The 25,791-nt window shown below is 38.7% G+C and overlaps 1 protein-coding gene across 1 annotated transcript in view; it reads right to left on the bottom strand.

Annotated features, from left to right (window-relative positions):
• rgma (repulsive guidance molecule BMP co-receptor a) overlaps positions 1-24,239 on the bottom strand; it is a 42,612-nt gene extending 18,373 nt beyond the window's left edge. The window contains exons 1-2 of the mRNA XM_039773297.1: positions 23,559-24,239; positions 14,049-14,164 (exon numbers count right to left, since the gene is read on the bottom strand). Coding sequence (XP_039629231.1) covers positions 14,049-14,164; positions 23,559-23,572 — 130 coding nt within the window. The 5' untranslated portion in view covers positions 23,573-24,239. The remainder of the gene's footprint in view (positions 1-14,048; positions 14,165-23,558) is intronic.
• Positions 24,240-25,791: the final 1,552 nt, after the last annotated feature.

Below are 25,791 nucleotides of genomic sequence, written 5' to 3'. Positions count from 1 at the left end.
ATCAGGACTAAATAATGCCTTGAAGAATCCCCATCTCTAAATTCTGAATATACAAAGTCAAATTTTAGCTTTGATACACCAGGGGTATCAAGCTTAGTTCCTGGGAGCGGGGGGGTCAGTAGGCTGGAGGTTTTATTCCAGACAGTTTCTACATGAATACATTAATAGCCAATTATGGCTAATCAAACAGACTTGATTTTAATGGATAGACTTTTAAAAATTCTAAAATCTAAGTTGTCAGCTGTCTGTTAACAGTAAGTACTGAGCTGTTTCAAAAATCATTTGGAAAACAAATAAACATTAGAAAGGTCTGATATGTCAAACTCGGTTCCTGGAGGACAGTAATTGTTTCAGGTTTTTGAAATTAGAATTATTGAATTAGAAGCCATACCTTGGAAGTGTAAAGTCAGTTCTGTTATCAGTAGTAATTGGCTACTGATTAAGAAAATGGCCAAATGAAATAAATTCAGAATGACCATTTAAAATAACATCCACATCTTTGAGGAAATGGAAACAACACTGGAGTGTTGGGAACTAAACCCACACAGACACCCGGGCAAACATAAGAACTTCACAAATACAACGACTGATCATGAAACTCAGACCCAGGATGCTCATATTGATTAACCATGGCTGAAATAAAGAAAAAATGACATAACTTAATAATTAATCTTGTGAAAACAATCTTGCAGTTTTGTTCAAAATTAACAAAAGAGGAGGAGAAGCAAACCTAACACCAGCCAAGAGATTGATGGCTCAGAGATTCTGGTGGAGAAGATGGAGGAGGAGCAGGCCGCTCCATGTTCCAGAAAATGAAAGAACTGTCTCACTTCTGAGACAACCTGAACACACAAGGGAGACTGGGGTCAATTTCTTGTATACACAGAAATGTAATTACCTGCTTTATCATCCTTATTATTTAGCACAGAGCAATGATATGCTCTCTGCTTAAAAAGAACTGGACGGTTTATTTACAGCATTCTCCTGCCATACATTTCACAGCCAGCCTTCAACATTCTTAACAAAGGCAATGCTTTAATTATTTTAAAAGCCAATGTTTTATGCTTTACCAGCCAATCACACATTGGAAATCTTTTAGTAAAAGTTCCTTCCAATTTCACTTTGAGAGAGAGATACAGTAGTTTGGGAGCATGCGCTGAAAACACCCACCACACGTCAAACCACCTGGACTGGGACGCAAGTGCAGCCGTGCAATGGGTGACACCTCAGCACCCCACTGACACAGTTTGAAGTTTTTTTAATGGTGGCTGGAGTGCCAATCCTGCCACCAACCCCCAAGTTTTCCCTGCAAGTTTGAGGACCTGCATGCAGGGCTGGATGCAGATTAATGTTATACCCAGGATAAAGCAATCGTAGAGTCACTTCTGGCATTTATGGGATTTGAACCGGCAACCTTTATAATTGCCAGCACAGATCCCAAGCCTAACAGCCACCACTCCACCCCAATTTCTCTTAGTTGGGAGATTATACCACATAATTTCCTTCAAATCATAGAGCATGTCAAATATTAAATAATCATCCAAAACTGCTTTTTCAAACCACCAAAAATGTACAGTATGTACAAAAGTCCTTTTCTAATTTCTGTGTAATAAAACCATTTTAAAGGAATGTATTTTTTTGGTGTGTGGCACCACGTTTAGTGGCTCGTGTCCACTTTGCCACACAGTCACTGACTCTGGTTTGTACATTCACCAGTTGTTCACACAGATTCCTTCCCTCTTCATAAAGATGGTTAGATTAACTGATGACTGTGAATTGGCCCGGCATGAGTAAGTGTGTATTAATATGCCCTGCGATAGACAAGCATCTACCGCAGGCTCGAGTTCTGCCTTGCAGCAGATGCTGTGGAGACAGGCTCTCACACCCTGTAATGGAATACATGGATTCAGAAATTGGATAGGGGATTTTAATGACTTGAAGTATCAGTTTTGTAGTATGTTGTTTACTATCATATTAAAGAAAAATAAATTTTTGAGAGCAGTCACTGCCATTGTTTAATGAGTGTTTCAGAATTACATTTTTCACCTAAATTCTTATCATTTTCAGCATTTTTTAAAAAAATTTTGTTCACAGTTCGCTTTTTGTAGAAACTTCAAACAAATCAATCCTCCTACGCTAATCCATTGTTAACACATACTTTAAAATCTGCCACATAAAATATTGTACAGTAGTTACATGTGCTTTATTATATAAGTCGAGGGGCTCTCTGTTCCACAGCAACAGCTCAATGTCATAATATCCCTGGAGGGAAAAGCTAACATAATGTGCCTTCAGAACAGCCATGTTATCACAAAATGAAACAGGCATATTGTTTTCCTCAGCCGTGAATTCATCAGTTGTGCAAAACATACATGATTGTATCCGTGTTTTCTCTTAGCCAGAACTGGACAATTTCACAAAGATACGTCACCTAAGGAGGACTTGGAAGACGTCACACTTACCAAATATCTTTACTGTCACACATGGAGGCACAGTGGGTCTCTTACAGGGACTGCTTTATGGATGCAATCACTCAGTATCCACTTTCCATCCTCTCCGGTGCACCATTCCGATAGCGAATGTTGCCACTTCTTTTCTTGCACCTATACTTACCAGGATGGATGAAAGCCATCCTCTTCCTTCACAGTCTTGAGATTATTTGACCAGCAGATGTCAGGGAAAATGACCCAAGCTACTGAGTATTTCACTTGCATAACATTTTCTGTGCACAACGTTTTTCTACTAGCTTGTGTTTCACACACAGATTTTTCCTAGAGATTTAACTGAATCTGACAGCTGAAGTCCTAACGCTTCTTGGGACTTACTTGTCCTTCCCTGAGGCTCAATGTGGGAAACTTCAGACATCTTATCAGTTCAAAAAGCTCCCAAGTACCAGAGTGATGAGAGACCCTGCTTGACAGTTGTGCACCTGGGTCAAAATAACTGAACCTACCTTAAAAGATCTACGGAGCCTGATGGCAGGGAAGACTACACAATTTCTACCTTTACTAATTTCATGGGTAAGGGGCAATAAGATGAAGAAAGGGGATCTGCAGCAGTACCCTTGGCATTTTATAGCCAGCCACTTAAAAGCAAGCAACAAGGCTTATTTTTCACAATATCTAATGCCATGATTCATGTTTTTGTAGAGGTAGTTTATGGATACACTCTGCCCCTTGAAACACCCTGCAGAGAGTGTCAAGGACTACCTGAAGGATTGATTTCCATTCCACTGATAATCATCATAAATTGACGTAGAAAAATGTCACATTTCAGTTCGCCTCTGATGTTCTCAAAGAACTAAAAAGGACATCAACAGAACATCTTTCTGTTCAGTCATTCATGGAAAATCTGGCGTGCTGACCATCTCCCTGCAAAAACACCTCTTTATGTCTGAATTCTACTGCGTGTCCCACACAAAACATCATCAGTGCACCACACCACACTTACCAGGTGCATACTTTGAGTAATATGCCTTCTGTTCATTTATAAACTTTTGAAGAAAACAATCTGCCTTTGCTGCTTTAGTAGCCATCAACCTTATGCTAATACCAAGCTTGCTTAACTTAGCATGAATATTTGAGTAAAGGTGGGTGGGTGATTGGGGCTTAGTGCTTTGCATGGGAATGAGACAGCCCCAGAATCTCACCCAAATTTGCTACTTGTTAGACACTGAAATGCTAAGGTATGCATGAAGGCATTTGAGCAGATTTCAGATGGTTCAACATCACAGCAGCTATAATAAATCTCAATAGGGTTACTTCTCATTTCAAAACATGAGAATGTTCAGACATGACACATGCGGTCGATTATTGCCTTTTCAGAAAACAATATGGAAGGACTGGTGTAGCAATGCTATAACGGGCTCACAGCATCAACTTCTGGGAATAACTGATGTCTTTTATGGTATTACTTCTAACTTGCTTTCAGTATTCCTTTAGATATTAATTATTATCTTTGTTTAATGTACAGTATATTTTGCTCTTTAGCTTCTTTGCCACCACTGCAGCAGGACTCGGCCATCTTTCCTGGATACATGTGCCTATGCTTTGGCACGTGATGTCATAGTGTTATCTTTTTAAGGTCAAGCCTCCTAGGCTGAACTCCGGTGAATTTAGATTCCATTGGAATTCTAATAAACAGACGATAAATATTTCTTGGACAATAATAAAGAAGTTCAGAAATGAGCTTTTGGACTGTTGATTTATTTTGTCTTGCCTTCATATTTTGATGAATGACATTCTTTCTTCTTTGCTACTAGCCCCTTGACTTCCTACAAAGGCTGATTTGCGTAGTATTTGTCTCTGCCACTCATGCACAAGTAACATAAACCATATTTGACCATACATGGAATAGATGGATCAATCCAGTAATGGCAGTCTATGCAAGAATTAGTAACCAAATATAAAAAAAACAAATCAAAGGCCCCTTGACAAGCAAATACTGGCAAAAAAAGAGAGACCTTGTCACACCAGTGGATAATAACCACTTTTTCTCTGTGACAATGAACCAGTTATGACAGAAATGTCATAAAAACATCACAGGAGATCACTCTATTCCAAATGCCTCAAACTAAAGGCTGTTATAAAACATTTTGATTCTTCGCCATTGGCCAGTCCAGATGTATTAGCATAAAGCACTATCAATTCACATTAAATAGAAAACTGGTACATGAAAATAGCACAATAGTACTAAGGAGAAGATATTAATAAGAAACAAAAAATAAGCTACAGTGTATAGACTGCTGTAAGCAGACACTTGTGCAGCCTAAAGTGGTCACCAGAGCTTAATGGGCTTTATGGACATTCATTCCTTTGCTTTTTTGCTCAGTGGTTAAAGTGCCCATTGTCTGACCAACATAAACTTGAGGAATAAGTCTGTGGCATTTTGGAAACCTGGTGAACCTTCCTTTCTAGGACACCTGTTCAAGAAAAGGAAGGTGATCAGAGACACCATAGGCATCTAGCAGGAAGTGTGATGTAGTGATTAAGGCTTTGGACTTCAAAACCTGAGTTTTTGAGTTCCAATCCCACTACTGACACTATATGGCCAGGAGAAAGTCACTTTACCTACTTTTGTTCCAACTGGAAAAACAAAACAATTATATCTCTTAAACGTTGGATAAAGAGTTCAGACAAGTAATAAAGCAATAGATTTTCTGCTGTAATGCAAACCTAAATGCAGAAACAGTTAAGCTGCCATCTTGTTACAATACATTTTAGGTCACTGCACTGTGAGCACTACAGGTAGCTACTCTGTATTGTGCTTAAATGCTTGCCGCTTACCTTACTGGATGAATAAAGTGATTAGTTAATCATCATGGTATATGTAATGCTTTATTGATGTGTACATGATGTGTGCAAAAAGTTTAACATTTCACACTGGGCTGGAACTAACATTATGGCATCATTTTGAAGTAAGAAAAGAGAGTGTGTGAAATCTGAGTAAAACCAATTCACGTTGAACTTAAATCTCCTCACAAGGTATACTCAGAGGCTGTATTAATGGTGCTATATGGTTTTTTTTGCAAGGTAGATAAGATATATCTGAAAAAAATGAATGTCTTTCCAGGAGCTATTTATATTTCATTTTTTATTTTTTATTTCTCATTTCTTCAAGGTCCTAAAATTTAAGAGCCTGTGGAAGACGAAGCATTTATTATAGGAATGTTGGCTGCTTACAGATAATCACTGGCCAACGGCAGTAAAAGCAAGTGCCAGTCTCCTCAAATTGTTTCACATATTCTGGCATGTAATGGATTGAGTTTTACCCGAGCTTTAGTTAGTTGTGCTTTACTGCCATCCAGTTCCTTAAGAAAAAAACACACTTTAAGTGTTTAAATTTGGATGAATCGAATAAAGCATTGCTGCACCTGTTCAGAATGTGCAGTATGGCTGGCACTGACATGAATTGTTTAACGTTAAGGGAGCCATATGATAATAAAAAGGCGTTTAAGGACAGCTTCAAGGATCACAGAAAGATGTGGCCTGCTTACTAATTTGGGGGGATCCAATGCACAAACACTGAATACAGATACTCGTTCATCTTACGTATTACTCATTTTAAAAAAAATAATCTTCCAAAAGTGTTTTCAAACATTTCTGTATATTTGTGATTAAAATAATACATCTTTTCCATATTGCTATTTCTAACTTACTTCAGTATTCATTAATTTTTATCTTTGTTAGTTTATGATTATGGGTGTTGTGTGTGCAGGACATCACCGGCATTACAGCAGTCACTGTGGATGACAGCAATGCAACTTCCTAGTCTGCTACAATAATTCTTAGCAAGTGGAAGAAAGTCCAAAAATCTGCTTTCCACAATCATTCCCATCCTGTTTTTTGTTCTTTTTTCAACTTATGGTGAGACAGGAAAGAAAAGAATGAACATATAACTGTTTCGATTAACACATTAGCAGATAAATCTATACAGACTGCAAGTGTGGATATCATAAATAAAACCTGCTGACTTCATCCACTAGTAGATGTTTCATTTTTCCTCTAACAAATCCCATGCCAATGTTTACGTGGCCAGCAGGTCTCACGATGGAAGCATGCTGATGATGTTTAGATAATCATGGTACAAAAATAAATAAATAAATAAAAATAAGGATTAAACAGAGTTTGTTTGCAGCACTGGTTATGTGCCCATGTAATTAATTCAGCTTGTGGAAAAATATAACTAAGGGCTGCTATCATTTTCTTAGGATAAGAGATGACATTTTAATTAGACACACTGATGCACTGCAGTCTCACTGTCAACATCTGCCATACATTAAAAACTATTTTGTACTCCATAAGTTTTTTATAGCTTGTTGAGAAATGCACCAAACTGGAGAAAAGGAAACATTCCTCTGTGTAGCTGTGTGTCATTTTCTGAACATGCATTAATCCAGTGCAAGGTCACACTGAACCATAATATATTGCAAAGAAACAAACACAAAGCAGACAACCAACCCTAAACATGACACTAGTCCACTACAGAAAAAACAAAACACTTCAGCAAGTCTTTGAAAAAATGTGCAAACAGAAGTAACTACGATGGGTCTCTATTGTGGCCTGGCTAATAACGCTTATGAATTATTATAGTTAAACTATTGATAATGTTGGGTGGCACAGTAGCACAGTGGTCAACCCTGTTATCCAACAGCATCCTGAATGACGCCCACGTGGAGTTTGCACATTCTCTGCAAATCTGTATGGGTTCTCCTAGCACACCCCTAAAGATGTGCAAGTTAGGTTAACTGGTGATTACAGTCTGGCTTAATGGACTGGTGTACAGCCCAGTGCTGCTGGGATAGGCTCTGGCCCATGTGGCCCTTCACAGGATAATGACCTTTAAGTATATATATTTTTTTTAGTTCATTATTCACTGCTGATTGTTTTCATTGCCTCATTGCACAGGGAGCTACAGCCCAAAATTAAACAGTTCAATGAAGAATCCCATCCTGGATGAGATGCCTGTTCATTACTGTTCATAACTGTTTAAACAATGGACCTCTTTTGAGACACTAGCCACTCTAACAGCATGCTTTAAAACACAAACTCAAAACAAAAGAGAACACAGTCAAGGAAAAGAATCAGGATATATAAACAGTGAAGCAGCAAGACTGCCACCTGTGCTGCAGAAAGCTTCAAGCAATCTTTATTTCATAATGGGTACATATTTAACAATGAGCACTACGAACACTTTGAAGCATCTGTTTTTGGCACACACTCTTGGGGAATTGAACTCTATCTAGGCAGGAACCAGCTTTGGATGATTGCTGGGCAGACAAGCACATTTAGACATTGAGTTGATTTACAGCCTCCTAATTAACCCAACATATATTTGGAATTTGGGAGGAAACTGGAGTCCTAGGAGAGAAGCCACACTCAGAATGTGCAAACCTCATGAGATGGTAATACAGGCAGAAATGAAACCCAAGTCCTTGAAGTTGTTAGTCAGAAACCCAGACCATTTCATTGTGCTGTCCTACAGATATGGCAGGACTGCACTACTTTAAGTCATGGAAGGAGGTACAAGTATTTAAAGAAACTGGCATTTAAAGTGATTATGAGAGGTACACTGAATCGCCACAGACTGTTGTTTGAGGTGACACTAAATGGCACAGATAAACAAATTTGCAGAACTAAAAAAAAAAATTAGGGATAGGATGTGAGGAACTTTGTAACTACAGTATTAGTTATCTGTGTAGTCTTAAACTAATCTTAACAGGCAAGCAGAGTGATATCCAAGTAAGCAATGACTCAAGTGCTTGTCTTTTTCTAAAGTGTAGGAGCCATAGTGATTCTTGCTGGTGCCTTGTAGATCCAGGTGACTGGTGTTGAATGGAGGCTCTACCATAGCCTAAGGGGAATGCAAGTTACCCTCTGTTCTGAAGACACAAACTGGTTAAGTGGGACTGTGCCCTGTGATGGACTTAAACTCTCCTTTTTTGCTGTGCCCCTTATTTTCCAGATGGGCTCAAAGCCCTCCACCTCATCATTGGATTAAATAGATTTAAAAAATGGATGGATGAGTATATTTTTCCCTGAATTATTTTTTTTGTTGTATGTTAAATTTCCTTTCTTGTTAGAATATCTGATTTGGTTACCAACTTTTCTTGATTGTCTAAATGTCGCATTTTCATGTGTTTACCTAACTGTCTTTTGAACCTGTTTATCTAGCATTTGTTTTATGGAGCTGGATCATATGGTGAGACAACCATATGTAGAATAAATCCAAACCTATGCTTATATTTTTGTCTCAATAGAGATTCTGAAAAGTGTGTTACTTCTTTTTCTAGTTGACCTTCCATGGAATTTTAATTAATTATTTTGTTAATTTATTTTTTCTTTTATATTTTGGTATGGGGGAAGACATGGCAGCTCACTGTTTCCAAGGTCCTGGGCTCATATCTCATTCGTCCTCCTTGAGGAGCAGGTAAGTTCCCTCTATATTTGCATCGGTTTTAATTTCACACCAACATAGACGTACAGATTAGGTAATTGACCCCAGTGAACGTCAGTAGATCGTCTGGCATCTTGCCTAAATTTTCACACCTTGAACCCTGATTCTGTTGACCACCGGCCAACCTGAAATCTTCAAAACTGGTCTGACAATTGTCTAATATTATGTTGCGGAGGTTGATCTCACAGCTGTTGAGTTTGCTTCCCCACTTTGTTTTAGGCTACTGTGTGTGTGGAGTTTAAACAGTTGTCTTGTGACACCATGCTAGTTCTTTGGGTACTTTGATTTCCTTCCACATCAAATGTTATGATATGTGTCTAACTGCAGCCTGCAATAGTTGATACATAAGTCGCATAACTTCCACAGCATCACAAAACACCCTCTGAGTTGGATAACCCTCCTACAACCCTAAAAAACAGTGTAACTGGGCATTCAATGGGCGTTTTGTGACTGACGTTATGGGTGTCATGTGATATTGGGGTGTTATGGGACTGACTACATAGGCATTGTGGGCTGCAGTTATACCCTGTTGTAAGTTAGAAACTCTAAAGTCACCAGGGGTGAGAGTGTGAGCAGCCTTGCTATGGGTGGGTGTGGTCAGATGTAGGCGTAGTTGAATGTCCAAGTGCTACCACATAAGATTAGCTGTTTGCTGAAGGACAAGTGATGGGGCTGCAGCAGAAGCGAGACTGTTAACATGTAAGGAGATTTACCCCTGCATTCTGGTAGAGTAGAGGGTTGTGTTTGCCTCACATGATGATCAACACTATTATTACTATTGAAGTTAATAAAATAATATAATTCACTGGAATGTAATAATTAAATACACATTTAATGTCATACTTTTCTTTTGTGGCAATACTAACATCCCACCTGTGTCCTGCAGCGAAGAGCCCTTGAAGAACAGAGGCTATAAGAAGCTATGTTTTAGTTTTCAAATTGATTTCTTTTAAAGGTAATTTGACTAGACAAAATCAAATCAAATCAAATATTATTTGTCACATACACATTATACATGCAATACTATATGAAGTAAAATGCTTAGTTGCTCAACTCCAATGACTGTGCCTTTAAAAAGAATTAGCAAAGGGCACTAACAAGAATACTGTACATGATTAAAAATATAAAAAATCATTAACAGAATTTTAAATATTAGATAATAATGTAAGAGTGTTAATAACAGGGCATCGTGTATTTCTAAATACTTTCCTTAGTCAAGATGCGGATGGATTGTGGTCAGAAGCTCCTCCTTGGTCTCTCTGTACTGGACTTTAGGCAGCAGCAGCCTTTACCTAAACGCTTGTTCGGATGGCTGGTACCACTGATAATTTTCTTTGCCCTTGTCCGACTGTTCCCAAACCCCCAGATATAAAGCCTGATTCCGTCTAAATTTGAATTGCACACCAAAGCTTTCTTACTAAAGAAGGATATCGAGTGGGCAGTACGATAACTGTGGTGTCGATCCTAATCTGTCAAAGTCCAGAGGAAGCTGCGAAGTGCGCCTTATTATGAGTAGGCGACTGCATACTTGCCCACAATCTTAATCCTAAACGAGGCAAGCTGAGCTGTTAATAAATTAAATCGTACCTGAATGCAAAAAAAAAAAAAAAAACTTTGTCGTTGTTTAAAGAGCAAACCGGACGTTGAATAGACGTTAAAAACTCTTAGAGGCACATAAAAACTAAAGTAAAAAGTTTGACATTTCAATGTCTATATGTGAACGGAAGACGGGTTTGCAACAAAAAAACGAGAAGTTGTTTAAGTGCATTTTCGTCTGCTTCTAATGTGTCAACGGTTGCATTGTGTTGCTTTCTGCTGTACTTTAAAAGGCACCGCGTCTTTTAAAAGACCAATAAATAAAACTAAACGCAAACCGGTAGACAGTGTGGTGCGGTGGTTAAGGCTTTGGCTCTTAAGCCCTGAGGTTGTGGTTTCGAATATGACCCTTAGCATGTCACTTCATCTGCCTGTATCTCAAAAAACAATGCAAGTCGCCTTGAAGAAAATCGTCGGCCAAATAAATACACGTAAACCATGGGTCACACAATGCAGGTTTTCATTTAAATACACGCAGCTGTACCTGACCCCGTATTGGATTAAGAGGGTATGAGAATGTTTGGTGACAACGCGATTATGCGACACTCCAGCTTCTCAATGGCTTTTTCGGCGCTACGGGTCCACGATCAGTGAGCTTTTGTTCCATTGAAGTCTCAACAGGGGGTGCTCCGATGATTGAGCTGTTCCTGTAAACTCTTTCACACCATTAGGGTCAACAGTTTCACGGCCCCATATTTACTGAAAGGACAGAGGAAGCTCAACATAGTTTGAAGACACAGACTGCCTGCCCGAGGGTACACAGCAAGTCACAAATGTCTGCAGCTAGCCAAATGTGTTAACTTCGTTTATTTCTAACATATGTTCTTAAACTGAAAGTGGCCACAGCTACTTCTCAAAATCTCATACACACGGTTAATTCAATGACCAGCTTAACTCGATCAGAATTAAACGGTAAAGAATCAGAAAAAGGACTGCGCTAGCGATTGAGCTCTGTAAGGCTCAATCACTCATATTTTTTCTTTTACGCGCATTGCTTTCTTGCCACGCGGTTGCTGCTTTGCATAGTTTCTAAACTATTTGCTGTAAAACATGTATTTAAACAGGCAGCAGCTAATTCAAGATAATACCCACCAGCTTGAACCACTGAAGTGATCAGCATAGATGTGTCTGAAGAAATAACGAAGTGAAACATTGACAGTACGTTAAAATCAATCAGTCTGTGTACACACAAATATACTAAAAGTAACCGCGGCGGCATATTTTTGAACTGAAGCTGAGAAACAACATTCTCGGTGTCCAACTGATAGCATTATTGCTCAATGAATAAGAAATACCCAGTAAAAAAACAAAGGCTTTCCGGCGACTCTCAAACAGTCAAAAGGCGCTAACATAATAATAATAAGTTGAAAAATCGGCAGCCCCTCGAGTTCTACGGCTTAATCGCCTTAGAAGTTGGTACACTGGCAATGATTGGGGGTCGAGTAAGCTAAAGCTTCTTGTCCAGTACAGGAGTTACAAGTATACAATTCTATATGATTTCTCTTGATAGTCTTATCCAACATATTTTTTACGGCTCGTTATAGAACTCTATTGATATCTAATTACTAATAAAAAAAACCCTTTATAGATGAAACAGTTTAGGGCAATAGATACGTTAATGAACAGAAATTAGTTTTAAATTGTAAATGACAAATTGGAATTTTTATCACAGTATGGGCAACAATTACAATGTTGTGTGAATAAAGAGACAACCCTCCCCCCACCAAAAAAACATTAGTCGGGGCTCGAAGGAATGCGAAGAAAGGGGTGCTGCCAAAAGTATTGTGTGAAGCTGCGGGGATTCATTAGAAACAGATGACTCTTGCTCTGAAATTTACAGCTAGTCTGTTTTTCTCACTTGAGAAACCCAATGATAAAACAATTTTTTCACTCCTTTTAAAACTGTGCTAAATTATGTTTTCGAATACTTGAACACAGCTGAAAGGGCATCTGAATGAAGTTAGTATCTATCGCAGTTATGAAATTTCACAAAATTAACGCTATGTGTATGTAACCTTCTTCATATATATTCTAGCATTAGCTAATAACGCGCAGTTCTTTATTCATTTAATGCTTACATGTCCATTTTACAAGTTAATTTCTTTATTTCCAAAAAAAAACTTTTTTCTTTTTAATTGTGTAATTGATTATCCTTCGGAGTTGAATTCTTGTGTTCTGTTTAGTCGTTAAATAGATATTTAACGGAGATGATTAATCACCAACATTTTAACTCCCAACTTTATTTATGGAGTTTACTAGCGAGCTCACATGTGTGCGGAGTTTCTTTTGTCCGTCTTAAATTCGGATACTTTTAAACTACAGGATGACATTCGTGTGAAATATCAGTCAATGCTTACATTCTTTCTGTCTTTACCAATACTAATACAGTACTTGTGTTATTTTTAAGATATTTTGTCAATCCACTATTGACATATCACGATCTTTAAAATTTCCACACATCCTACTGTAAATGTCTCCTTTATTAAGACACTGCAGGCTGTAGACTATCGAGGCACACTTTGTAATAATAATAATAATAATAATAATAATAATAATAATAATAATAATAATAAAAGAAGATTCCGTCTTAAACATCGAACATTGCAGGTTTTAGCAACTGGCGGCTACACCAACTAGTCAAATTGCCATGCGGCATTCAATAGGCACACACGGCATACACTAATAAGCTTTAAGTGTTGCAATACGAATTAGTTTTAATGAAGCAGCAGGTCGAACGAGTACGCAGTCGTCATTTTCCATGAGGAAAACTGTACACCACGCAAAGCTTTCGGCGTCCTTTAAGTCGCTAAGTTTTAAAATACATTTTCTCTACAATGGGTGCAAAACTTTGCCCCCAGTGCACGAGTAAAAGCCGCTAATTTTAGAACCTTGCTTAACAAGAAACGAGACTCTCATGGACGGCAGATAACAGGGTGCCAGTTCAACCTAATCGCGACACTCGCATGACATAAGTCTGTATAATCGTTACCCGAGGTGATCTAGCTGAGGGGCAGCTTTTCGTTGAAATGCGCTAAACAATGCATTTCTGCATGGTTCGAGTGTGATTAGCTCACAACACGGAACACAATAACAGAAGAGTGCTCTCTTCTTCCGCAGCGCCCTGCAAAACGAAACAGCCATCTGGAAGTCGAACCCACGTTGGCCTTTCACGTTCAGTCCATAACGTGTGTATCCAACACCTCCGACTGGAACAGCGCGGGCTGAACACAGTGCGAGTTACGGTGGAGGGGATTACATTACCTGGGCCGATGCGGAGAAAGAAAAATATGGGCTCGTGTCTTGATTTCAATTCTGGGAGAACCCTCCAGTAGAGACCCAATCTAGTTTTTTTTTTTTAGCATGAAACTGCCTTCCCGATCTACTTTGAATACTGTATCCCATCAATGAGCCCATTTAAAACACCCAGCACGAGGAAATGACTAACCAGAGACGAACTAGCAAGAGGCCCCAGAAAGGACAGACTGAGGAAATCTTACCTGCTGGGAAGATGCAAGCAAACACCAAAAGGATCTCGCCGATTCCCAGGGCTGAGGGTCCCGGCCCTTTCCCCATGCCCATCCATTCAGCTCGGGATCGCACCTCTCTCCTCTCCCTATTGACGGCAAGAGAAGAAGAGAGGTGGGGAAAGCACAGTAAATAAAAACGAGCACATGGAAAGATCCGAAGCTGCTTGGCAAAAGTAAATCCAGCGCCGACGACGGCGACTGAAGGGCAACAGCAACGCGTCCCTTTGACTCAGGAGAAGAGAAGGGCAATGAGATCTTTTAAAAACACATACTCAAAAATGCACGCAAAAAAAGGTGAAAGAAAGAAAGAAACAGTATCGTCTGAGACCTGTACTTCAGCTGCGAAATCTTGGAACAAAACAGAAAAAAACTGACAATCGATCTTGTACCCCGCTTGGTGTCAAAAAGGCACCTCCCTCCTCCTCCGAGTGCGCGAATGAGGAGCGACTCGGCTCTCCTGCAGCACCGTCCCGACTCGGGTTACACGGCCGACCTTGCGGAGCTGCTGCTGACTCTCCAGCAGAGCAGGGTGCTCTTTCTTTCTTTCTTTCTTTCTTTCTTTCTTTCTTTCTTTCTTTCTTTCTTTCTTTCTTTCTTTCTTTCTTTCTTTCTTTCACATTGATCATTTCACATGTAGCAAGTTTAAAAGCACAACAAATAATATTTTAAGAAAACACTTATTAAACTTAAGAAAAAAAAAAACTTAAGCAACCATTACATATATTCTTTTGCCTTAATACAATAATAACAAATGAGTACTTGTTAGGGGAGTGTACACAGCTTTTTTAACTGAAGGGTGTGCAGGTAGTGTGGTGTAGTGGTTAAGGCTTCGGATCTCAAAATTTGAGGTTGTGGGTTCAAATCCTCCTATGACACTGTGTGGCCATGAGAAGTCACTTGACCTGCCTGCACTCCAACTAGAAAACCAATTGTATCATAAATGGTGTAAGTCACCTTGGATAAAGGTGTCAGCCAACTAAATTGATGTTGTCACAATGGTTAGTGCTGCTGCACCAGAGTTCTCAAGTCCTATGTTCAGATCCTTGTCCTGGCACTGCTATGTGGAGTTTGCACTTCTTCTCCAGTTTGTGTCTGTTTTAACTTTCCTGCCATATCCCAAAGACTCTGTAAGCCCAGTGTGAGTAATATCCTGCATTAGACTGGTGCCACCTCTAGAGTAAACATCCACTCTGTCTATGACTTAGGATCCCCCCAGCTCTGACGAAGATAAGCAGACTTGAAAATGGATGGATGGTTTCATGCAAGTACACTCTTAAAAGCAATGGTTCTTTAATGGTATTTTATGGTTCTTTATCAGGTGTGTGGTTACTCGTAGAACAATTACTTGACAAAGTACCATTTCTTTCTGAGAAAGGTTCTTTGCATATGAAGTCGGTACTTTGTGCTTTGAAAAAACCTTCTAATATGTGGGAAAAAAAAACAACTCTTAAATCTTTAATGTATGACAGGCTACCTAGCAGGACACTAACAGATTAAGAAAACCTGGGCTTAGTCTGTGTTACTGTATATATACAGTGAGAGCCCCTTTAAAATAATGACAACACAATCTGTTACCATCTAGTAAAGGTTATTTACTATATGTTAACCATTACAGATCTAAATAAATAAAGATTCTTTGTAGCATTGTTACGTAGAACCACTCTTTATTTTTAAGAGTGTATATTGTAGCTTTCTGTGTCGACTGCAGGTTCCTTTACAGACTCGGGTTCAGTGTTGCCATCTAAAACCTGGGGGCAAAGTTGATTAGAATGTCTAAATTGTCCCAGTGTGGAACTTTGAGTGTCATGGCCTGGTGTTTTGCAAAAGGCTTCTTTCAGGCTTACCTGTCTTAGCAGTAAAAATGGGTCTAGTTAACAATTTATTACTAACAGTAAATTTTTTGTTTGTTGTGAAATTAATACAACATCCAACTATATGCTTTCAATATTTTAGACACAATTTTACTGCAGCACATTATATTAATTAACTTAAATTTGGTCAAACTAGGATGTGTAGTAATGTTGTTTTACCCATCCAATTATCCATCGGTTTTATTTGCCTTTTTAAATTCAGTTTTGGGAACGGTAGAACAGTCACAAATTCAAACAATCCCAAAACTGAATACCATCCTATCTGCCCGTCTATGTACTAGTGTCAAAGAAGGTGGCAGCTTATCTTCGCAGTATTTTTTGCAAGTAGATACCAACCCTGGGTTGAGTGCCAGTAGATAACAGTGCATACACTCTTAAAAATAAAAGTTATAAAATGGCACATTACTGGCTTGTGTGGTTCCTATAGAATCATTTTTGGGCAAAGGTTGAGAGCATGTGCTGATGGCACATTGCCACACCCACCACACACTTGGGTTGAGACCGGAGTGCAGTGGGTGACACCTCGGTACCACACTGGAACAATTTGAGGTTTTTTACAGTGGCTGAAGTGCCAATCCTGCCACAGACCTCCAAGTTTTCCTGCTTGCAGGGGTGGATGCAGATTAATGTCACACATAAGACGAAACAATTGCAGGTTAAGGGCCTTGCTCAAGGGCCCAAAAGAGTAGAGTCACTTCTGACCTTTACAAGATTTGACCTGACAAACTTCTGATTACTGGTGTAGTTCTCTAGCTTCAGAGTCACCACTCCACACCACTTTGGCAAAGAATAATTTAATTTTGGAAAGGGTTCTTTGAATATTGAATTGATTTTTTGGGTTTCGAAAAGGTTCCCAATATGTTGACAAAACAGAAATTGTTAATGTATGGTAGGCTACCTAGCAGGACACTAATAGATCAAGAAAATCTGAATTTAGCCTGCGTTACTGCAAACAGCGAGAGTGCTTTTAAAATCATGAACTTATTGGTATTTCACAAATCTATCATCATCCACAGTATTCATGGCTATTGAAAGAACCTGTTAGGGATCTTCAAAAATAAAGGTTGTTTATGGAGCCTGTGGATGGTTGTTTTGGGAAGCAAAAATGTTTCCCCTATAATGCTCTTCAGAGGAGCCACTCTGCCACCTTTATTATTCAGAGTGTATTCACAGACACACACCAGCACTCATTTTCATAGTAATCCCTATTACTTTTAGATTTAAAAATGACTATATATCATTTCTAACACTAGCATTACTATGAAAGGTAATGTAAACAATCCCGAATGACCCTTGTTTACATAAGCGTGACTAATATCATATTCAGGTACAACACGCTCTTGTCTTGCTCTGCTGATTACTGCATGCCATGTTCACTGTCATGAAATTACTCTGCATTGTTTGAGCAACACAAAAGTCATTGTTCACACACAATAAATGCTCCATTAGATACTGCAACGGTGTGATGTTTACTTTACTGTTTACTAAAATTTAAATGTGAATGCAAATAATGTTCTTTTTGTTATTACATATCTTTTGATGATTGTGTTGGTCTACAGTTTAGCGTTAATTACTATAAACTGTCACTATTAACTTGGCACTGTGGTGTAGTAGGTAGCATCTTCATCACATAGCATTTGATTACATCATAAGATGCCATTTTTGTGGTGTTTTCATATTCCTCTTTTGTTGTTTGTTGGATTTGTCCTCACAGATAAAACTCCTTGCTAATTTGATTGGCAACTCACAGTTAGCTTGGTGAGACAAGTGTGTCCCGTGGTGGACTGATATATTCATGTGTAGATGAATTCTTGCTATTTGTCTCTTACTACCAGGACAGGCACTGGCTCTCAATGACTCTCTGCTAAAATAAGTGTCCAGACAGAAGACCGTATTATCATCCTTGTATCAACTGCATGATTACAGAGCTACAGGGGCTGGCGTGTTCCTTAGCAGCTTTGTGTGCAAGGCATGAACCATTCCCAAAAAGGATGTTGGTACATCTTGGGTCACGTTTACTGACACTGAGATAATTAGGAACTGACAAATGACCTAACCTGAGTATATCTGGAATCTGGGAGAAAAACAGTTGTATTGAGAGAAATACCATGCAGACATATAAAGAGTATGCAGAATCGACCAGGAGTCTGGAGCTGTGAGGTGACAGCAGTAACATCTGTTCTGTTCAAGTCTAGTACAATATACAGATAAATTAAAACTCAAATCCTGCTGTTAGCCTGAAAAAATGACTGTTGCTGGAATTGATTTGCAAAAAGAACCAGGCATCTACTAATCATTTTTTCAAACACTGTTATTGTAGTGCGAAGTCAAGCAAAATGATAACTAAACAACTCGAGTTTCCTCGAAAGCTTGCATATTGTAATCTTTTTAGTTAACCAATAAAAGGAGTAATTTTGCTTGACTTCTCACTACATTCATAATGGATAACACGGTACAACACCCTAGTACTACCAAACACAGTTAATAAATTGGATGTGTTGCAGGACAGAGAAAACCTTAAATGGTTTAATTGATTTAATTCAATTTGGCATCAAAGAGGCTGCAGCCAAACCTGACAGGAAGGTGGACAAGGCTGGATGAGGCAGCAGTCCAGCTTCAGGCCATGAAAACTGACAATTTTTGAGTTGTTTTTGTGCCTCATACACAATCTTACAGTTACACTTTGCACTGTTGAATACATTTTTATTAGGAATTTTTGCAAATGAGGGCATAATGAGATTTAATACCATTAAATTACATAAAAAATGGATAATGCCATAAGAATGCATGTAATGCTTCAAAGTTTGTAAGGGCATTTTTATTTAAAATAAACACACTACACACAATCAATAAAAATGTTACTTGAGAAGTAGCATCTCTACAACAGACACGGAGAATGCAAAGCTTTGCTTACCTAAGTAATGCCAAAAAGTTTAAGCATATACTGTACATATATAAAAAAAGACCAAGTCAATTTCAGTGCAGCGGTGTTGTAGTCTGATAATGGTCAATGGGCCATTAAATTGTAATGTCGCACTTAAAAGGTACAGTCCCTCCTTGTCCCATTTTGGGCCCAATTTTAATATAATAGCATAGAAATAAATAAATAATATGGTATGTGCATAAGGACTACATTCATTTCAATAAGAAATAAAGTTGTGCGATCACAAAAGAACAAAGTTTTAAACAACTCTCAGATGTACAAAAGTGTAAAATAAAAATGTATTCAATACAACAACAGAAAAGTGTGTTAACTCCCAAATGAACACTGAACTGTGATAAAGTGGAAAAATAAAGTCCGATACCATGTTTGTTCCCCCAAGGAGGTACGATAAAAACCTTTCCTGCCCCACCCAAAGCATATCTGACTCTAGTCAGGCTGCGTTCCTAGCAGGCTGCAGTGTATCAGTGTACCTATATGCCATTCTGCTGTGAGAAAGGACACTTCACACACACTCACACACACACCCACACGTACACACACCTCCTGAGCAGACCCCATAAAGAACACAATGCTTGGACTGAGAACCAGAAGGCGGGAAAGTCTGAGTCCCACCACCAACACCTTCAGACACTCAGCCTGCCAGATTTAGCACCATCAACATCTGTGCCAGACTGCCAGTAGTGACAACTCCTCCATTAACCTAGCAACTTGTGTCTCTTTACTGAGTGCAAACTTCCAGATACAGTATGTGTCAATGAAGTGTAGAGGAACTGGAACGTTTTAATAAATAAATACTGTGGCGAAGCAGCAAAATGTGATATATCTTTGTATTTGTCTCCTTTTTGTGTGTCATTGTTGCTATGTAGATTTGGTGTGTTGTTAAATGACCTTATAATTTAACATTACTTTGTTTGCAATTAAGCTTGTAAACATGCAAATCATAAAATATATCACATAAAATAAAGCTAAATTGACGTAACTCTTTTATAGCAGAGACTAGTAAATTAAGATTGTGACCAAAAGGAAGAACTCTTTACAGTACGTGTCACTATTAAGAATGAGGGTATTGGGAATAAATACCATTTTTACTCTTAAACATTAATGAAGCACAGTAATGTTTAAGAGTAAAAGCCTTAGTTGGCTTTTTTTAAAAATATATGGTATGTTGTTATTAACTCCCTTAAAGATTTTGCAATGAGTTCATGAATAAAGTAGATTTTGTAAAATGTGGTTGTACACCTAGAAACTCCATTAAATATTAGTAATGATTTTGCCTTAAAAATACCACACATATATTTTAAAAATATGTTATACAGATTATAGGAGCAAATAAAGCAAAAAATAATAAGGATATAAGGAATGTCACAATGGTTCACTACTCTGAAATTGATCTATCTATCTATCTATCTATAGAAATATATATATAGAATTATATGTCAAAAAAGTAAATATTTGTAAAAAATATATGCTAATGTCAAACTGTTCCTTTTTTTTTTTTGATTCCCTACACTGTCCAGGAAAAAAACTAAATGACATTCAGATTAGAAATTTGAAAGTTTTTTCTGTCATTAATTTGAATGTTTAAAATATTAGATCATGTAAAACAATAAAAGTGTATATTATTGGATTTGGCTTGTTTAATTTTTTAAGTACACCAATGGAAATGGGAAATCTGTTAATTTCACTGGAGAAAATTATATTGATAGACTAAAATTATATAACATACACAACAAACACTCATATAAAGTCTCAGCTTCTGGGCATTACAAATTTCTGGAGACGTTAATCAAACTGCATTTTTATTCTTTGCACTATACAGCTGTTCATGGTAAATTAACATCCAATCCAGCTAGCAGTGTACATAGTGGTTAAATCTATGGATTTTAAACCCTGAGGTTCAATTCCTGTTACAGACACTGTGTGACCGTGAGCAACTCACTTCACCTTCCTGTGCTCCGCATATAAAAACAAAAGAAATGGGACCAACTCTGAAATGTCACAAGTTGTCTTGGTTAAAGGCGTCAAAACAAAACACAAGAAAGATTAAGTAATTTGCCGAGCATCCACTCTTCCTTAGTTATAAAACTTGTGATTTTAAATTTCCTGACTGATATTTTCGTCCAGACCTTGGCCTGTACTCTTCGTTCCCAGGCAATACAGGGTTTTCTGTGTGGAGTTCGCATATTCTTAGTGGGTTGTCATCTTAACTGGCAACTGCAGTCCGGCTGTGCTTGAGTTAATGCGCTTGGGGACTGAGCATTGAAATGGACGGACATTACATTCTCGGCTAGATTTTAAATTTGAATCCACTCTGGTTTAGATAAGCCCTGATCCAATGCAAAACTATACTGACTAAATAAGGTTAAAACCAGTACAAACCATTTACTGAGACAGACAACTGTTTACGTTTTTTCATATGCACGACATTCTCAAATTAACATAAGCAACAGCGACTTGTCGTACTGTCTCACACCTCGTGGAGACTACCTTCCGACCTCAGCTTCGTCGCTGAATCTGCACCTTTCTCCCCGTATCTTTATTTTCCTGTCCCATTACACAAAGTTCTGTGACATGTTGATTGGTTTTTAAAAGACAATGAGCGAGTGTACTCTGCGATGGACTGACGCTTCGACACAGATCGGTGCTGCCTTGTAACTAATGCTGCCGGGATATAATCCCGACATATTGGGATCCTTACTTGATTTATTAGACAACTTCCAAATTTCGATAGAGGACCCAATTTGAAATTCTGACTCGACTTTTTTTTATCGGTCAAGCCCTCGAACATTCCACTTTATATGTCGGCAAGAAGATCAAAGATTTTGAGCAGCTGACACTTGGACTAAATCGGGCATTATTACAACAATACTTCGTGAGATAGTTAATAAATTACTCTTGTCTAGAAACTGCTCTTTTCCCAGGCGTGCTTAAGTCCCTAAGGAAAATCAGGACAAAACTGCTTCCCATGCAAAACTGGTCCTTGCAGCTGGATGCCAAATGAACGCACCTGCGCGGTAGGGGCGTGTGAACCAAAATTAGTCGCGGGTGGCTGCCTGCCTGCCTTCTTCTTCACGTCATGCCAGGTTTTAGCGCCCACGGTAAGGTAAAGCCAATTCACTTCACTTGTTAGGGCGCTGGCTGAGGGACGTGTGAAGCTTATTGAAAGACAACACAAAGACATTTTATCAGACAACAGACAACCTGCCCAGTTTTGTTCAGTAGGTGGCGCTTTTGGTATCTGCAGTTAAATAAAGATTACCCCTGTATTTTTGAAATCGTGAAACTCAACACCATGACAAATACACATGGCATTCTGCAGCGGAGCGACTTGAGCTCACATTAAAATCTCAATTTGGGGAAATTGATTCTACCTCAGAGCAATTGTATCGCAATTACGACAACAATTCCAACCGGATCAAAACACTTTTAGAGTTTAATCTGTTGCATTGTACCCACAAAGAAGCAATTTATGTACTAAATCGTCACGTTATTACACTTGCAATTAGAAGAAAGGAACGAGAAAGTCGCTAAAATATCCTGAACGTCTATCGGAAGAGTAGCAATGCATGCATTGGAATTGAAACATAATGGCTAGTGACCTGACATAAATCATCTGCAGCTTGCTTGAATTTCTCACGCGGTGAAGAATTTATTTCATGGCGATCGTGTTGGACAAAAGTGGACCATCTATGATTATTGTAGTCTGAGAGGGAAAAAACGTGTCTAGTGTATTTCTTGTAATTGTTGCCAGCAAAACTATCTTTTGCGATATTAAATAAACTGAACAACTGCATTGCCCTTAAGAGAATTATGTGCTTCTGTCTACTGCAATATTAACCCTTTCTCAACTTTTTTCAGTTATATATTTTTCTATGGTGCAGATATAAAAATGACTGACATAACACAGATTAAAACCTAACTAAATTAAACGTACGAATGCATTGACACTGAATACTGTGAAAAATTTACGTACGTGCAAATAAATGTCACCCAGTCCTAACCTTAAACTATAAGTTGACAACTCAAATGATTTCCGCAAGGTTTTTTTTTTAATTTACTGTTTTGTCCTTTTTTTATTCGTTTATGCAGGTTGTGTATATGTGCGAGGCTGTTAATACTCGTTCGGCACTTCGCGTGCACTTCCCCGTTTGTTAAATGTAACATTTGGATTTAATCGGTTAAAAAGTGAAAGATCTTATTTTTAATGGGCAATTAAATGTTATGTGTAAAGCAAACCGAGTATTCGCAGCTATATTAATCACATAAAAATTTCACTTTACATGTCACCATTAATTATTAGATTTCTTTCCAGAGCTTGCAATACCCTTATTTATCATGCACGATTATCTGTAAGGATAATCTGTAATTACACATTTCGTTCTAAACGGCCTGTATAGTGCCGCCTGCGTTCGCCGAGGGAGCCCAGCAAGACAGTGGAGAAGTCGTTTATTTATAGAAGACGTATAGTACCAATCTGTAAGGAATGGGGTCACAGTAAAATAACTGTACAAAGTCAACGCGGAACTTTCAGACCTAAGCACACAAGGTGGAATGAAAATGGACCAAGTTGTGCCTCTTTCCCCTCCCACACACACAAACACACATAGCGGAGCTCGTCTCGCCCGCATCGGTGCGCTCACTGACTGGTACCTCCTGTGCGCTTACCTTGGCGGCTGCATGGGGCTCTCCACTCCCGCTGCGCTCTGTGCTCAGCTGCTTACGCGATCTAGGGTGGGTGTAGTTCAATCGGACCCTCATACACCAGGGCAGACAGAAAAGGAAAAAGAATGACAGATGCCCTGCAAAAATGTGATATTCCAGAGCCCAAGCGTAAAAGTGGACTTCTTCATCTAGGTGTAAAATACCGGCCACTTCGTGGCATTTCTCGTCCAAAGCAATGTCTCTTCAGCTAGGTGTGAAATTAAAGTGGTTTCCCAGATCAGGTTCAGTTACGCGAGGTGTTGGAACACGACAGGACTATCAGCTCTGATCTGTTGCACTGACAGAACAAATCGCGGGGTCCCAGCTGCCCAAAAAACAAACAGCAGGCACAACTGCGCAACTCATTCAGCCCACGTTGCCGCCTCGTTCGTGATATGCAGCGGTGCGGCGTGATTTTAATGAGTAAATCGTCAGCTTTCCAATCATGTTGCTGTGCATGTTACATGCCGAGAATGAGCCTTGTAAAGCTGGCCGCGGTGCGCTCTCTCACTCTCAGTTTTTCTCTCTCACTCCATTTGTGTCATAAGCGACCCGCTTAGGCAGTGAAATGGGTACTTAAAATGCAAAGTTTAAGGCGAGGTGTAACCGCGTTGCTCTCTCATCATTTGCAGCACAATAGTAAAAGCGCCGAATGCTAAGCTGCAGGGGTACGCGATGACTGGCAGCCCCCCGGGATAGGGAGAAAACTGCAAACCTGATGAGCTGCTACCGACGTAGTGTCTTTAAGAATATTCATAGCGGGGCACGACTACACACCTCCGTTTAGTCGTTTGGCACGATAATTTAGGAAAAAAAGAGAAAAAAAAAACTACAGAACAGAACAGCTGTCTGCCCGTATACCGTTTATGTATGATCGTTGGGGAGACTGCTCAGGAAGTGGTTAAAGAGTGAGGAGAATACAGCAGCTAATCGTATATACGGACTTAATTATGCGTTAAAACAAAGCTGCACGCAAGTAGGATTTCCTTTTAATTTGCTACACTTAAAAGCAGATTTGTGAAACAAAGTGACTATAATTTGAGTAGTTTTAAGTTCAGCGCAAACAAAACCGACTTGTGTAGAAATAATGATCACAGAACCTCAGCGCCTGCACTCTTAAAAATTAAAGTACCAAAGTGGTTCTTCAGAATGATGCCATAGGAAATGCAGTTTTTTGGTTCCTAAAAGAACATTCACATGAAGGATTCGTAACAGGTTTCATAAATATGTGTAAAATATCAATTGGTTCATGATTTTAAATGACCCTCGCTGCATACAATAGCACAGGCTAAGGTCATATTTTCCTGATCAGTCAGTGTCCACCTAATTAGCTTACTATACATTTAAGAGTTCTGTCTTATCCATATGTTGGAGACCTTTTCAATCCCCCCGCCCAAAAAAAAAAAACAATTTCATATTCAAAGAGCCCTTCAGAAAATGAAATGGTTCTTTGGCCAGCAATATAAAGGAAACACACAACCCAGTAAAGCGCTGTTTTAGAACCTTTATTTTTAAAAGTGTATGCATTACAATTGACAGGCACTAAATCCAGTGTTGGTATCAACTCACAAATAATGCTACTAGGATAAGCTGCCACCTTCCTTGGTTCTATAACTTTATTCTATACAGTGGCTTGAATATAGATGGACAGATGGGGAGGTATTCCATTTAGGATTATACAATTAATACAATAGAATTTATTTATGTATAACCCAAAAACACACAAGAAGTGCCACAATGGGCTTTAACAGGCCCTGCCTCTTGACAGCCCCCCAGCCTTGACTCTCTAAGAAGACAAGGAAAAAACTCCCTTGTAGGAAAAAAATGGAAGAAACTTTGGGAAAGGCAGTTCAAAGAGAGATCCCTTTCCAGGTAGGCTGGGCGTGCAGTGGGTGTCAAAAAGAAGGGGGTCAATACAATACAATACAATACACAGAACAGAACAGAAGTAATCCTCAATACTGTATTAAAATAGTATACAGTATACATGCTGCCAATTTCATATGCAAAGAACCCTTCCCAGAATTAAATGGTTCCTTGTCATGCAATTCTTCTACAAGGTACCAAAAAATCCAATAAAGTGCCCTCACAGGACCATAACTATAAGAAGGAATGGCTGTTTGTTATACATAAAACACAATACGAAATTAAATTTTATAAGCATATCTAAGCTATGTTTATCAAAATGGATGACTAT

Source organism: Polypterus senegalus, chromosome 12, assembly GCF_016835505.1.
Source record: "Polypterus senegalus isolate Bchr_013 chromosome 12, ASM1683550v1, whole genome shotgun sequence".
NCBI lineage: Eukaryota > Metazoa > Chordata > Cladistia > Polypteriformes > Polypteridae > Polypterus > Polypterus senegalus.
Note: the sequence above shows the minus strand (reverse complement) of the source record. Positions and strands in the feature narration are given on the sequence as shown.